Source organism: Crotalus tigris, unplaced genomic scaffold (assembly GCF_016545835.1).
Source record: "Crotalus tigris isolate CLP2741 ecotype Arizona unplaced genomic scaffold, ASM1654583v1 scf7180000024349.2157984, whole genome shotgun sequence".
Taxonomy (NCBI): domain Eukaryota; kingdom Metazoa; phylum Chordata; class Lepidosauria; order Squamata; family Viperidae; genus Crotalus; species Crotalus tigris.
The window spans coordinates 946,994-964,223 of record NW_024100518.1 but is presented as its reverse complement, the minus strand read 5'-3'; the positions used below and the strand labels follow the sequence as shown (position 1 = coordinate 964,223).

General features: G+C 33.9%; 1 protein-coding gene across 8 annotated transcripts in view; it reads right to left on the bottom strand.

The window, feature by feature from the left end:
- Positions 1-1,378: 1,378 nt before the first annotated feature.
- The window catches only part of SPAST (spastin), a 39,096-nt gene continuing 23,244 nt past the window's right edge, over positions 1,379-17,230 (bottom strand). For all 8 annotated transcript variants that reach the window (XM_039326996.1, XM_039326995.1, XM_039326998.1 and 5 more), the window contains 10 exons: positions 15,653-15,727; positions 14,885-14,956; positions 14,262-14,337; positions 13,147-13,238; positions 11,712-11,791; positions 9,450-9,492; positions 8,368-8,447; positions 7,926-7,996; positions 6,356-6,396; positions 1,379-5,503 (listed from right to left, as the gene is read on the bottom strand). In XM_039326996.1, the coding sequence (XP_039182930.1) occupies positions 5,381-5,503; positions 6,356-6,396; positions 7,926-7,996; positions 8,368-8,447; positions 9,450-9,492; positions 11,712-11,791; positions 13,147-13,238; positions 14,262-14,337; positions 14,885-14,956; positions 15,653-15,727 (753 nt within the window). In that variant the 3' untranslated portion in view covers positions 1,379-5,380. The remainder of the gene's footprint in view (positions 5,504-6,355; positions 6,397-7,925; positions 7,997-8,367; positions 8,448-9,449; positions 9,493-11,711; positions 11,792-13,146; positions 13,239-14,261; positions 14,338-14,884; positions 14,957-15,652; positions 15,728-17,230) is intronic.

Below are 17,230 nucleotides of genomic sequence, written 5' to 3'. Positions count from 1 at the left end.
TTCATTATTTCGGGATGCTGTCCAATAACGGTGATAAGAATGCCTTGTAGCAGCGATAGAAATATTAGAGCTGTGGGCACAGTAGGCGTCTAAATCAGAGGTGGGGAACTATGGCCCCTTTAATGACTTGCGGACTTCTACTCCCAGAATTCCTGAGCCAGCATGGCTGGCTATGAAATTCTGGGAATTGAAATCTACAAGTCTTAAAAGGGCCATAGTTCCCCGCCCGATTCAGTACTCTTCAGAATTCCTCAGCGCATGTGTGTTGGACTTCAGTCTTATAATTTCCAGTCAGCTCCCTGGGAATTCTAAGGAACTGTAGTTCAGCATAATTAGGGGACACTAATAGAGGAATCGACTCTTCTTCCCATTAAATACAGGGTGCAGTCTGTCACAGATCTGGCTCGCATCTTTTAAGAAGCTGCAGTCATAACATACAAAGTGAAATTGACCGTTTTGTGTCCAAGTCACAAACCAGCTGACCGCATCTTAATCCAACATGCTGGAACAACATTAAGCATACAATCTGGAAATAAGGAATTTCCTGACAGAACGATTTATCAATGGAACAGCTTGCCTCCTGGAATGTTTCAAGAAAACACTGGACAACCATTTGTCTGGTAAGGTATAAAGACTTGGGTAGGAGATTAGCCTAGATTTCTAAGGTCCCTTCCAACCCTATTATTCAATATGATGCGAGATTGTGCATCAGATTAACAAAATGTAGACTTAAATGACTTCTGATTAGTAGTGCTAGGAACTCTTTGCATGAAAACACCTCTATTTTGCAAGCCTTTGAAAAGTATTCAAGACATATTTTAAAGCGTACCATTTCATTTTTGTTTTGTATAAACGGACTGAGAATACTGTTTGTGCATGATGCTAATGTAATCTGTCCTTCACTAAGACTTATTTCCAAACATATTTAATACCTGGCTTTCCTAGTTCTTAAAAGCAGGAAAGTTTACTTTCATTTTTATATAGTATTCTCTGTCTGATGCTATCCAAATAAAAATGCCCAACCAGCAAAGAAAACCAGTTGAAAACAGCTTTTTCCGAAAGTCATGGCAATACCAGTTGCTTTTTAAAAAATGTTTTTATTCGCATGCTAACTCTATAGTATGCCTTCCTAGCTGGGTTGTTTTTTTTTAGTTTAGTTACAGAAGTAGTCACTAATATTCTGAAGCGCCACATAATAGCCATGCAAAAATATATTATTGTGAAAATTATCTTGTGGATTCATTTATAGGATAATTAAGATATCAAGATGGAAGTATGTTGTATTTTATAATTGTTTTGAGTATAATAAAAAACACGAATGTAAACATACATCTCACAATCTGTTTTAACTTACTTAAATAAAATATTGAATAGTCAATTACTGTTTCCACATTTTTATTTAGAATCTAACAATGGAGGAAATGAAAAGGTCTGTTTCAACATAATAAATTAGAATTTCAATAGTTAGATTTTAGTCTTATTTCAGAGCTAGCAAATGGAAATATCCCATAACAAAGTCATTATCAGCAGAAGAAAGTAATACTGTAGGCAAGAGATCTGCAAGTCATGAGTCAGGAACTCAACATGGAATAAAACTGAGTATGAAGACAAACTTCAACAAATAAGTTTGTCAATCTAATTCTACATGAATATTTTTCATATTTATACACATTCTGTTTTCCTAATATTTCATATTGTGATAGCTAATACCAACAGCTAAAATATGAGAATTTTTTCAAAATTAATTCAAAGTTGTCTCTTCATAGCTGAAAATCTGTTCAATAAAAATCCTAATTTTAATAGCACCTTTGATTTAAAATTAAAAACATATTTACATGTTAGGTTTTTATTAAATGAGATAACTAATTGAGAAGAACATTCTTTACAGAAAAGGTAACAAAGGCCTGTTAGGTCTTTCAGGAAGTTATATGTATGGGTAGGAGTGCTTCCCCACCCCCATAAATAGCATAATTAAAGGAAACTTTAAATTTATTCCATAGTAGGTAATCTTACAAATGTTTGCTGAAATAGCACAAACCCTTTTTTAGAAAAATCTGAAAACAAAATTTTAAATTGTCTAAGATATCTGTTCACTAGACATCTAAGAAGCGTTACATAAAAGCCCAGATGATGTAAAGAAACATCAGTTAAAAATCCAACTGCTACGGTGGTTGCTTGATAACTGAATATACACAAGGCAACAGTTTATGCTATTCAATAAACAAATCCTACATCCACCTTGGAATGAATTTGGAGCCTTCATCAGATTCTTATTAAAGCTAGCACATTAAAAAAAAACCTGGAGGAGCCTAGTACACTATTTTCCTAGAAAACACAGAAGTATTATTAAAATGGTATGAGACAAATATCAACTATGTTTCTCACACATCTTTCTATTAAAGAGAACTGAAATAAGGACATGCTTACAATCAGTACTGGATTATGGCTTGAATGAAAATATATTAAGTATTGTCTTTATCTTAAAGCAACATTTATTGCATAAAAGCAAACAATATTCCACCATATTTCAAAATTTGCTAAATATTTATACATAATTGAGATTTCAGATGTTCCCCCTCCCAAAAAATGCTTAAGAATAAGAAAAGTAGCATTGCCTTTACCAAAGATAATATACACAAAGCTAAAAATTCAACCATTTGAATTCTTATGAAATAAGCTACAATACAGTGAATATACTAGGATCTGTAGAATCTGTTCAAGCACCTGAAAGCACTTGCTTAAAAAGGAATTAAACGAAATGACTTGGCAGTTTTAATTCTATTTTTATATATCTAAATCTCCTAGTAATACTGATTCAAACAGCATAACAACAATTCTTGCCTGAGAAAATTTTTGCTTTAATTAATCAGGCTTTGATTACAAGCATAATTAAGAAATGCTTTAGCCCTTAAATTAAAATAAGGCAGATTACGGCAGCCTTTACTTAAAGCAGTGTTTCTCAACATTGCTGGCTGTGGAATTCTGGGAGTTGAAGTCCACATGCCTTAAAATTGTCAAGGTTGAGAAACACTGACTTAAAGCCTTGGATGAGAAGTGAAAAAAAAATTGAGTTGCCTTTTCGAAAAAGCACCTTTGGGACAACCCTGACCTGGATGATTGAGAATCTCCATAGGCAGTCTTTTTTTTTTTGAAGTCTGATGTATTTGTACATTTAAAATGGCAATTCTGATATTCCTAACTGAGATTTCAGGCAATTTTATTTTTATTTTAAAAATAAAAATGTTCAATGACCTTAGATTAGATTATCCAATTGTAGAATAAAGAGTTATACGATCAGGCAGCTGTAGACAAGTATAATTTGTTCAAGGGTTAAATCTAATACAACTTTAAATAAGACTGTAAGATTTCCTTATTGTATACTGGGCCAGTATGAAGAGATGAAATGTACAGCAGGAGTAGCTAGTGTCATCAGTTTTTCACAAATGTCTTTTCCTGCAGGGGTCCCCAACCCCCAGGCCACAGCCCACTACTGGGCCATAACTCTTTGGAATCAGGCTGCGTAAGTGGTGGACGAGCGTGGGCATGCACATTCCCCACTTGCCCAGGCACATGCCTGGGTACTCCATGTGCACGAGCAACAGGCACACATGCCCGCCGCTTGCTCAAATGGAGCTTTGCGTGAATGCTTGCCGGGCACTTGTGTGGAACCATCCCCTCTCCGACCATGCTGGTCTGCAAAGCTGGAAATGTTGGGAAACTCCATTGTATAACAAACAGCTTTAGCAAGAATGTTTATGCTATGCATTATTTCTGTATTCAGATGCATTAATATGGTCTTGAAATTATTTCAAAGATAAAACAGGAAAGGAGGCTTTAAATTTATTCCATAGTAGGTACATCTTACAAATATTTGTTGAAGTTGGAGACGTGCATGTGTACATATCCCCCACACACATACTTTACGTGTAAGCAAAGAAAATTGGAGGAAAAGAGAGAAGTATATTAAAGGGTATCCACAATACTATGAAACCTAGATCTTCAGATTCTCAAAGATAAATCACAATTAATTTACTATTAGTTTCAGGTATTAAAATACTTGCCCTATTCAATCAAGCTGTAAGAACCAAGTAATATACTTTTATTATATTTAAATAAAGCTGTGATGGTTTAATAACTTATACAAAATTTAGTAACAGCTAAACAGAATAATATCTTATTTTTTAGATTTGCTTTTGCACATAAGGCATAATTTCTTCAATAAGCAACTGAAGAGATCTCTATAAAAATGTGAAAATCTTAGTTTAAGATTAAGAGTATTGTTAATTTGCAAATAATATGTATTGTCAAATAAAATTTAAATAAAGTTCATAAAATCCTGCTTCAAGTTTAAAAGTACTTTTCAAAGACTAATGATAACATTTTAACAGAAATGTTTTTCTTACTCTTCTATCCCTGTTTCTCTATCCTTTTGCACAATTACTAAATTTAAAAAAATGAATTAAGTCTTTATTCACATATCCACTTCATACCCTTTCTATTATAGCAAACATATAACTGAATAAATTATTCATTTTGTAAACACCAATCTTATTAGACAGAGAAGTAAATCCATCTGTTCCTTTAATATTAAACGCCCATTATATTACAAGTGATTTAATAAAAAAAATTAAAAATGGTTGTATAACTATAAACTGAAGCACATGGTAGATATAAAAGACCAATTATACAAGTAATTACAGCTATGATCACTTGCATATCTTAGAAAATCACCAGAATGGAAAATTCCCTGGCTTTTGGTCATTGTGGACACAAAAACTAGCACTGAAGAGAAACTGTCGTTGATTCAAATTAATACTATTTCACACTTTGACTATGATACCAAAACAAGATCTTATTATGGATATTTATAAATGCTCTGAAAAACTCCTGCAGAAAGAAATGGACAGCTTTAAGCCATTTGGTATACCAATTTGTTATATTACTATATTGACTGTGGAACTTCACAAATAGAAAAGATTACACAGATGCTTTACACTGTGGACCTTTCAAAATAATATTCTTATGCATATGGATTTATGTTTAATTTGGCACATTATCAATACACAAGAAACTGAAAACAAGGCTTAGTGATTAAGAAAAACACAACCAAAGCAAATATCATGAGCAACCTTTAGAAAATACAAAAAAAGGACACAAAGTACATCTTTCCTATCATTCATTTGGTAGAATTCTCTTCCCCATTTTACTGTGCTCTCAAAATTTGTTGGGTATTAAAGTTAAGGGAACTCATCATCAACTATTAAAAATCAGTCTTGCCTTTTAGTGCAGATACTGCTGATATCTTGTAAACATTCAGCATTAGTTTGAATCAGCTGTCCCTTGCTGACAATATTCTCCCCTCCTTTGATAAAATTGTTGATCAAACTGTAGTGTCTCCAAAGGCTTTGTTCCAGCGAATGTAAGCTTCTAGGGTTTGAGGGCTAAGGCTGCATTTTATTTTCTTCAAAGACTCGTTGAAATCTGACAGCCGAATGTTTCTCATCTAAAAGGAAAGAAAAAAATAAGCTGCCTTAGGTCTCACATATTATTGGATTTAAAGTTTTTTTATTAAACTTATTTTTTCAAAAATTATTAGCATGGGACTACCACCAGCATTGAGAGCAAAAGTAATTCAACTTGGATAAATATTACTATGTTGATTCCACTAGATGGCGCTAAAGTATGTGAATCAAATTCAGCAAATCATTTCAGGCCATTCCCCCCCCCCCATTTCTAATTTACTAACATGACTTAAAATACAAAGTACTTAAGCCAACAACATATTCTGATCTCTCTGCTCCCTATTTCAGTCTTTACATTCTTTACATCTCTGAAAATTTAGAGGACAGAGAATCTACTAACACAGTGCCATAATAGGAAAGGGAGAAGTTCAACATTAAGCTGGGAAAACTTAAGAACTTTCCAGAGCATACTAAAAGTTGAAGGATGGAATAGAATAATCTATTCTGTACTGATGAAATGGTAATTTTTACACTACAGTGCTGTATAAGTGGCTATGTGTCTAGTCTTCTTTATGAAGTATTGTATATTTTTAGCTGCATTTATGTTCTCAAATATAAAATTATGGTTGGTAATTATCTACTTTGAGGATTTTTTTCTGTGACATAGTTTTGAGGTATTTGGTTGCTTTTTAGTAGTATTGGATTTTTTTGATATTACATAGAACAACTTGACAACTTAGTACATTGTAAACTGAATACATGTGATCTACTCTCAAAAAAGGGTATCCAAATAATACTTAAAAGATTTTGAACTTTCAGTTGTGCTCTGAAAACAATAAAAATACAAAAGATTAAAAAAATGACTGAATTATTTAAGTTAGCAAAGCACATACCTCACTAGCAGACATGTTCTTCACCTGTTCTGGTTTTAATTCTGTAAATTAAAAGAAACATAATTAATGAGTTTCAAATCAATATATCCTGTCAGAAGGCTTAATATCTAAGTAAGACAACTCTGAATTCTGGCAATAAAGCTGATTTAAACAAAATGTTAAGTTCATGTTTCTTCATCTTGAAGATCATAAGGTTCTAGGCAGGTCATGAACACATGACCATGGGAATGCTGCAACAGTCATTAAGTGAAAACTGATCATGAGTCATTTTTTTAGTGTCGTAACTTCAAACAATCACTAAACAAATGGTTGTAAGTTGAGGACTTCCTGTATTAGGCTTTCACAGGTTTGGGGAGTTTTTACAAGTTGAAGGAATTTGCTTCCCAAAAGGCTTTCCACTCTCACTCCCATTCTTAAAAGATCCCAAAACAAGAAAAAAAATTAAATGTTTCTTTAAATATTTTCAAATTCTGATACATTGCTATAGAATGCAAAGAGGACTGTTGTTAACAGATAATTAATATATAATTATCTATTATCTGTTAATTAATAGATATTTGCTAATGTTACCTACAATAAAACAAAAAGAAAATATTTTAGATTTAACAATCTGATCCACTAAATTTGTATAAGTTTGCATCCTGTCTTTTTATCACTTTAGTTATTATAGCTTTTTAGACTTCACTTTAATGTTATTCTTTTTATTGTCACATTAATTATATTTTATTCTAGTGTTATCGGGGACATGAGGGCTCAGCAGTTAAAAGACGCTGAGCTTGTCAGCCGGAAAGTGGACAGCCCAGCGCTGCAGGATGGGGCGGGTTCTTGCCCCCGCTCCTATTTTCAAAAGATGCAAATGCTGAGTAGATAAATAGGTACCACTTCCCAACACTTTGGTGGGAAAGTAACAGTCTTCCAGGTGCCTCAGTGTGTATAGTCATGCTGGCGACATGATCACAGAAAATTTCTTTGGACAACGCTGACTCTGTTGGCTAAGAAACAGAAATGAACATCACCCATAGAGTCAGACATGACTGGAAAGAGGAAACCTTTATATTTTTTTTACTAGGTTTCAATGTTTAGTTTGCTTATGTTGTACTTTTAGCCTCTCCTTACTGGATTGGTTGCAAATTCTGTTATATACTGTCTTGGTGCTAGTCTACAATCCTATTGAAAATTTGATGTGTGTATGTTTGTGCGTGTATACCTATGTATATATGCATGCATGCATCTAATTTACAAAGTACAACCAATGTTAGCTAGTCAAATTTGATTATTTAAATTATTTTTAAAATGCTACTAGCTATAGCAAGGAGTTGAGCAAACTAAACTATTTCTTTAGATCTTAGCTTAACCAAGTGTTTCTCAACCTTGACAATTTTAAGGCATGTGGACTTCAACTCCCAGAATTCCACAGCCAGCATTGCTGGCTGTGGAATTCTGGGAGTTGAAGTCCACATGCCTTAAAATTGTCAAGGTTGAGAAACACTGGCTTAACCGAAGATACATATATGAGCTCTTTTTAGAGCCACCTTACAGATGCATTTTATTCAAAGCTAATCATGCTTACCTCGTATAGGGCCCAACGCTGCATCTTTTGCCAATGCTGTTAAGTCACTACCTGAATATCCATCTGTCATTCTTAGAAGAGAACACAATTTCAAAAATTTATATCCTCTATAGAAAGCTAATAAAAGTTTACAGTGCTACATTCTTTCTTTATTATAAAGCAGTACAATAAAAATTAATAAAATAATTAGGTCCATAGTTCAGAAAGACTTTTCAATATTTAATGTCTAATATTAATGATATTAAATTGTAGTCTTATCATTTAAGATGTCAGCGTACTATACGTGATGAGAGATGTTTCTTTATAAACAGTGAGGAAGAGAAACATGTCTATGCCATTACTCAGAGTCAGTTATATTTAGCATTTCTTTTTATGAAGAACAGCTGCAAATATCACTATGCACAGTCTATCTAGATTTAGCAATAAGTTAGAATTTACTCACCTAGCTAACTGTGCCAATTCCTTTTGGGTTAATGGATTTCCTTGTTTGCTCAAGAGATTTTTTAGTAAAAGCAGTCGAGTCTGCAAAATATAACATTCTCTATTTGCAATCTCACCTTTGGTTAAAGCAAGCAAAGACACTATACATTTGAAAATTGTGCAGAATGATTTTCACTTTGCAAAGACAACATAGAAAATTAGATCTGAAATCATATGGGGTAGAAGTGAAGTTACATTTTAAAAGTGTTCTTCTGCTTCTATGTCTTGCTATTATACAAATATTAGGAAAATACTAATAGCTTAATAGAAACACAGCAAATTGCAAGAGTTCAGCATTCTTCTATTCAATCTATAATACCAGTTCCAATCAGACTATCCTGGCTTCTCACATATTTTAACGTATTCGTTAAATATGTGAAAAGCTATGAAAATCTGATTGGGACTGATACTGAAGGCAATGAACAATTCACAGTTGGCTATAATTTGCTGTAATATCTAATACACTGTGGGTTTAAATAGATATCCCATGACAGGCACTAGATTTGGCCTGGCACACATGCAAATATACCATTTAAACTTAATTGCCTGTTGCTTGAAAGTTTTCTGTTGCATAAAAGTGAAAGCTGAGATTTCCAGATATATGAAAAATAAGCAAACTGCAAAGCAGAAAGATGAATTCTATTTATGCAGTCCTTTTACAAATAAGGCATTCTCAAAACTGATATAATGACAGTTAAACTTCCATCCACATTTTGATTAATTCTGATGTAATGGTAATTTGTCCTTCAGCTACAATTTAGGTTCAAACTGTAACTTATTTATAGGAAAATAATCAGAAAGTTAAGAAAGAAAATGTACAGGGCAGGGAAATGAGCCAAAAGTGGACAATTGACAAAGGCAAAGGATAAAAAAGAAGGAAAACAAAAGAAAAAGAGTATTATTATAGAGATTCTAGTAGCCCTTGTGATAGAAGCATTCATCCTATAATTAAACATGAACAAACCAATTTTTGTATTATTAGTCTACATTCAATAATTGAATAAGAGAGATTCTTACTTAAAAATATCACCATAATCTACATACCTCTTCATTGGGTAATGATACATATACTCGTTTGGTGAATCGCCTGAAAAATAAATATTAATATAAAAGTTCTACTTAAGATTCCAAATATGATAAAAGTTTCAAACTGGGATTGTAGTTAGCAAAAATTGATTTTTTAACTTTAAAATTTAAAATTGGCACTATTTGTATTGCTAGCAATTAACATTAGAATTTCAAGTTCCGTTTTGTTATCAGCTCAGCTGGCTCTGAGAAGTGAGAATTGTAAATGAGATGATGAGGAGAAAGATACACTGGACTTGAGAAAGTGGAACACAGGCAAAGAAAGAAAAGGGGGAAATGAGAAAACGGGAAACAAATAGAAATAGATAAGCCTCAATTCAACATCAAAGCAGCTGCACTTTTCACTTAATTGCATTTACTTGGTGGGTGTTTGTTTCTGTAGGTCTAAGTTCCAATTCTGTATGAATGTGCCAATTTAACTGGCTAACTTAATAATTTTTATTAATACATAATTTATTTTTAAATTTAATTTTATTTTTAAATAAATTAGTAATTGTATAAAAATGACATCTTACTCATAAAATATATAGCTCAGGGTGGCTTTACTGATTAGAATGTAACAGTGAAAACAGGGGTGTTGTCATGAATAATAGGAGGAGGGAGGAATCACAAGTGTCATTAATAAAATTTAAATTCAAGCCCAATACATTTTAGAAAATGTGTTGCTTTTTCAATTGTGCCACAAAAATAGAAACAGTGCAAAAATGGATACCAGAATAATTTTCTATACAGGTAGTCCTTGACTTATGACCAGTCACTTAGCAACCATCCAAAGTTACAACAGACCCCTGCAAAAAATTACCTGTGACCTGGATTTGAAGTTCCAACATCCACCACCACCACCCCACAGTCATGTGACTGCATTTTGACTGCACTTGGCAACCAGCCTGCTGTTTGCAGCATCCACACTCACATGACTATGATTGATGTGTATTGTGCTGGAAACTAGCATTTACTCTCATTGCGAGACAATGGATTTGCTTAATGATCGCTGCAAAAACCATCATAAAATCATGTAGCTGCCTTAACTTATGATTGTCATGATATACAACAGAAATTTTGGGTTACATTATGGCTGTAAGTCGAGGACTACCTGAACCTAGTCAAAGTCTAAAATAAAATAACCCAAATTATAAACAATTAAACAAATTATTTACAAAAAATGTCCTTTTATTTTTTGAACTCAAATGTCAAGAGTAAGAAAGATAGTATTTAACTTCTACTGAATTGCCCATTTTTAGAACTATTCTTTTCAGACTACAGTATTGCAAATCATTCTTGTGTCTTTTGTATTGTGTACATTTCTATAGTATCCTTGAAAAAGCAATAAATATTCCAAAATACATAGGGACACTAAATTTTCCTGGCAGTTGGGATTCTTCCCTTTATGATGACTAGAATTTGGTCAGTTATTTTGAAATAACTGATATACATGTAAGAAGGGACATCTGAGAACTGAGAGATGTTTTGAAACACAATGGCATTTGGCCAGAAATACCTCTCCATTTTCAGTGAATAGAAGTTTATATTTCATTTTTGGTGTATTTAACCAAAATGAAGATAAATCATTGACTTGTATCAAAATATAGTTAGAAAATATTTCCAACAATTCATTCCAACAATATTTCCAGTAAATATATCATCTAGGACAGTGACGGCGAACCTATGGCACGCGTGCCAGAGGCGGCACTCGGAGCCCTCTCTGTGGGCACACGTGCCGTTGCCCCAGCCTCGCCTCCCCCCATAACCCCCTCACCAGCCCCCCTGGAGGAGAGTCGCCCCCAAGCATGGCCCATACAGAGCAGCGCAGCCAAGGACATGGCGCCAGGCAGTGTAGACAAGACTCTGCCCTCACACTCCATCTGGGACAGTTGATGCTGCGGGGTGCAGGCAGAGGGCGTGGCCGCCATGGCGCTGCTGGGCTGCCTGGGCGATCTGCAGTGGGCCCTGGAGGCGGTGAGTGGCCCTGCGGGCAGGCAGGGTGAGGGCGGAGCATGGGAGGGACAGGGAGTGGAGCAGGGGCGGAGCCTGTTTTGGGGCACTCGGTCTCTAAAAGGTTCGCCATCACTGATCTAGGAAAATATTTACTGTGCATTTTTTTCATTTTTTACCAAAATAAATATACTTTTACACGTGGTGTATCAAATTAGTGTTCAAGAAGAGTATCAAGGGTAAATTTACATTATATATTCCTAATTAATTATGCATGAATTAAAATACCTGAGTACAGCATCATCAAGCTCCTGTGGCCTATTGGTTGCTCCCATTACTAAAATGCGATCTTCTCCTGAAGACTGTACCTTTTTTCCCCAAGAAAGCAAAATTCAGACAGAATCAGAAAAGGAAACATCACACTATAATATATATATATATATATATATATATATATATATATATATATATATATATATATATATATATATATATATATATATATATATATATTGTTGTAATTGGGAACAAACCATTTGCACATCACCATGCAGTGGCAATGCAGAAACCATTATTATTTTGAGGAGTTTAATGACATATTATGATTTTCTCCTTCTTATTAGGAAAAGTCCAGAAGGTTTTTTTCTTGTTTACTGAATAAAGGAGAAAAGGGGAGGGGAATCTTCAGGTAGCTTCAAAACTTTTCTCACTGTGGGAGTCATACGCCACCAAGTCAAGGGGAGGTCTTGCAGTCTCCCGACAATCAGTAACAGTCATGATGGCAGGTTTTGATAAAAACCATGGGGTTTGTCATGGTTGACTCGCTACACAACCCTGCTCACAACGAGATAATAGTAACGGGAGGGGAGAGGGGAGGCATTGGCATGTAAGGAAAGTTTGTGAGGGAACTCTGGAATGCAAGTGTGTCACCTGGAAGCGTGAGACAGACCCAAACCCCAAGGTCATCAACTGGGCATGTCCAAGGCAGACAGGCTGTTTCCAAAATAAAGAAAGTGCAACTGATTGATGGATAATGGAAGATTTGTGCACGAAAACATCAGAACTGGCTTTTCTACTTCTGTACTACAGTATATGGCTTTTCAGTAAAGTTACATTCTTGGGAGAAAAAATGTCCCAGGAGTTTCTTTTGCTGTTTAATGCATAGGACAGTTGACAGGGATGTTGTTTGTTGTGAGCTTCTGCATTGGATCTAGCATTAGGTACTGTGGAAACTGGTCGCTCTTGTGGTATTTCTGCTGTTGTTATTAAGATGCTCCTGGCAGCTTGTAAAAGATTGGGTATTATCTTGCTTGTTATGTATGCTTTTAACTCTGCCTGAGGTAATAATAAAGCTTAAAGTCATTTTATTCACTGGTGTGTTTATTGTCTCTAGATCCAAAAGAACCTGATAACTGCCCTGAAACTTGGCAAAGCACACCACTTTGCTCTTATGTATGAAAACTGTATTTCACTGTAGACTACATTGTAAACATGTACATAATTTCATTGCGTTTGGTGGTCTTGAATTTTAACAGCAAGCACATTGAAAAATACTTAAAGCTTAGCAAAAAAGGGGGGCAAAGAACAGCAACAGTTCATTTTTTAGCTTGACCGTTTTCTTTAAAAAATAATAATAAAAGAAGTTTAATCTTTAGAGTTAAAAATACTATATAACTGCCTTTAACACTCAGCACCGTAATACTGTTCCACAATTAATACTTACACCATCAAACTCTATTAAGAATTCTGTTTTTAAACGTCGGCTAGCATCATGTTCACCTTCTCTTCTTTCACATAATAAACTATCCACTTCATCTAAAATATAAATATAAAATAAAATAGCTTGTCATTTTATTCTGTGAGCACAGTGACACATATTAAAAATAAAATTATGTTGACTGTTCTCAAAAGAAAGTATACTGTATATCATATACATATACATCATATATATATGTGTGTGTGTATGTACCGTATATGCCGGCGTATTAGGCGACCCGGCGTATAAGACGACCCCCGTCTTTATAGCTGGGCCGCATTCCTAGAACGTCGTCTTATACGCCGGAAACTACCAGTATTTCCGGCGTATAAGACGACTCGGCGTATAAGACGACCCCTGTCTTTGGCGCCGATTTCAGCGCTCACGGAAGTCATCTTATACGCCGGCATTTACGGTATATGTGTACACACACACACACACACACGTACATATATATTCACACACACATACACATATGTATATATCACTGTCCATTTTGAATACATGGCTGAAAATATGCAATCAATATTAAATGTATACTTTAAAACAGTTTACAATTGTTTATATAATGCAATACTCTATATTCTAAATAGCATATATTGTTCAAGAGTTCTTAAGTAAGTTACCAACATTTTTAGGAATGACAAGAATTAAAATGTATGGTCCAAGTTATTAATATATTATCTGCATGGTTTATCTTAAAAATCTAAACAAAGCAGATCTGGTTAGTGCCTGACTAGGAAACCCATCAGGAAATCTTATGAAACGAGACTAGACCAAGAAGTTTAGAAAAAAGAGAAGGTAATGGGAATCCATTTTGATTCATTGGTTAAGAAAATTAACATCTACCTGAGAAGGTCATTGATTGGGGAAAATTTTGCTTTTTTAAAAAAAATCCTGTTCTCCAGTATGTATTATCATAAATGGAATGAAATAAATTTAAAAGTGTGGATTAAGAACAATTCAACTCAATCTAATAAAATGGATAGTAAATAGTTATTCTCAATGAAATGCTATTTTTAAAAGGTTTATGGTTTAAATTTAAGTCAAAATTTTGACTAGTCAGATACATGAAATTTTACCAATAAAAATGATAGAAGGCTGAAGTTCTCTAGCTACTGCAAAAAGTGCACGGACTAGTTTCTCTCCTTCACCAACCTAAGGGAAAAAAAACAAAGAAGGTATCTACCTCAAATTGATTGAATAACATTCTTAACAACAGGCATATTATCAGTTAATAGATCAACTAGCTTGATCTATTCTATGACTCTGACATTAAATTACTATATTTACTATAATTAAATTATTTTTAAAACATTCATTAAAGTTTCCATTTCTACCTCTCTCTACAGCCAGGCACACAAAAATAAAGCTTTTTTTCAGCATACTTATTTCTGTAGCACCATGTCCAAGAGGACTTCATCTACACAGGCATTTTTCAGAGGGACATAGATGACTTAAGAGGGGGAAGGGAAGACACTGAAAATTTTTCTTCTAAGATCTTTTATAATACAGCTTTGACACTTTACATATTCCAGTGGAATAAAATTTGACACAGATGTAGATGCAAAATTAGAAATAGTTTAGAAACAGATAGTTATTTCCAATGTACTGGAATCTGGTACAAATGCGGCTCCATTTATTTTTTTCAAAACTTCCTAAGACATCTCTTTAACCACAACCATAATATAATGTTGCTACTCACATATTTTGATGTCAGACTTGCAGCACTTATGTTAAAGAAGGTTGAATTTGATTCTGCAGCCACTGCTTTGGCCTATATTAAAAAATATTGGTTTAAGACTGCAACAAAATACAAAGCGTATAGCATCTTTCAGCCATGTGTAAGCATAATATAATTATCTTTATTAGCCAGAGTTTTGCTGAACTGTAAATTTCAATCTATCTTTAGCAATATATGTTATACTTTTAAATGTCTGCTGATATAGTTCAGAATTTACAGCCGAGGTGGTGCAGCAGTTAGAGTGCAGTACTGCAGGCCACTTTAGCTGACTGTTCAGCAGGTCAGCGGTTCAAATCTCACCGGCTCAAGGTTGACTCAGCCTTCCATCCTTCCGAGGTAGGTAAAATGAGGACCCAGATTGTTGGGGGCAATGTAAAATATATATACATTGCTTACTGGTGTACACCGCTTAGAGAGTGCTTGCACTTAAAGCGGTATATAAGTCTCATAAATAAATAAATAAATAAATAAATAAATTTTCTTGTAAGATACTGTGAAATTCTGAGCAGTCTTCCAACCGCAGTATCCTTGACTCAACAAGGAACTACTCTCTTATTTCAAAATGATAGGAAAGAATATTCCTTGTGTACACATGTTTGTTTCCTGTCTTAAAATGACAGAAAAACACACTACCAATTTTCAGCAAATATAAACAGATTTAGAAGGCGTTCTGGGGGAACCAAAGAGGACATTGCCTGCCCACGTGATAGAGGAAAGCAGCTCTCTTACCAGCATCGTCTTCCCGTTTCCTGGTGGGCCAAACAACAACAATCCACGTGCAGGAGCCCTAAGTCCTGTAAATAACTAGAAGATCGACTGAGTTACATTTTGTTCCATTTTAGTAATTTTACTGCTGAGAGAAGTTATTATTAATGTGTTTTGCAGAAGATATTAAAAACACTGGCCATCCAGATCACTGGATACTTTGCCCCTGAGCTCTATTTTTTTCTGCTTGATAAGAGTCAAGGAAAAATAGGCCAAAACAGACCACAGACAAAAAGAATCAAATAATACAAAAGAAAATTATAAAATGAATCCTTAAATTACTAAATTTAAGAGATGTTATTTGGAGCTCAACAAGCTATAAGTGCTATACAAACAATACACTTTCTAGAATAGAATTAATTTAATTTTTTACTATTATAACTTGTTAATCATTTTTCAAGCAACTAATGCTATTATAGCCTATTAACCAGGATTGCATCAGTTCTACGTTTTCTTCACAAATTAATATCTAGGTGTAAGACATTTGATAGAAGAAAAAAGAGACAGCAAAACTGCCTCAAATTGGCTGTTCTGGCAATATATACTATGGATTTATTTTGTTATCTTTTATATTTTATATTATCTGTTATATTTATCTTAAGAGAATGAACATGTAACATACAGCATATATTAGTTGGAATGATTGTATTATAGCATCAACAACAAACTTGTCAATTTTTTTTCTTGCAGTATCTTTAAATATAGCTTGAAGAGAAATTTAATTAAGATGTGAAAATGTGATATACAATAGTATATAAATGAAACACAATGGAGGTCTTTAGACTTTCATTGTGATACTTTTCACAAGAGACCAAACATTAATAAGAAAAGACTACAATAGCCATGCATCATCAAAATTCACATCTCAAAAATTCACACCAAATGGATACAAGCAGGGTTTTTAAACAAACAATGAAGCACAAGAATTATGCCTCATAGGTAAATATAAAACATATAAATTTCAGAACAAAATCAACATTTAATTACCATTTGATTTTTAAATATTCAAGAATATGGTTTCTGGTAATTTAGATTACATTTTCCACTTTCTATTATTAGAGATGGATTGCAATGGCATTTGTTCATTCAATTGTCAGAGAACTGAACCTGGACTAATTGCACTTAACTACTTATTAATGGTAATGTTATTTCAATTGTCAATTGATGCGAAAATGCAAAATCTGAACTCTGGTGCCAAAGTCTACTGAAAGATTTAGAAACCAAGATGACTTGGTCAAATATTTATATGTATGAACTCTAAATCAAATATTCACCTGCAAATTTTTAAGAGTCAAATCAAAACTATTTTCTGAAAGTTGTGTTCAAAATTGTTCAAATTGCAGCAGAGATAGGAAGGCTGAGGGTTATTAAGAATGGCCATCTCATTTAATGGTCATCACTGCTTGCAGCTGTAATGGCGAGCTCCATTACAGTCATAAGTCAAAGATTATCTGTAGACTGATTGTATCTTTCATACTAGTTTGGAGGTACACTTTGCCTGCCAACAAACTAAACAGAAGGGCAACTTTCACTTTCATTAGG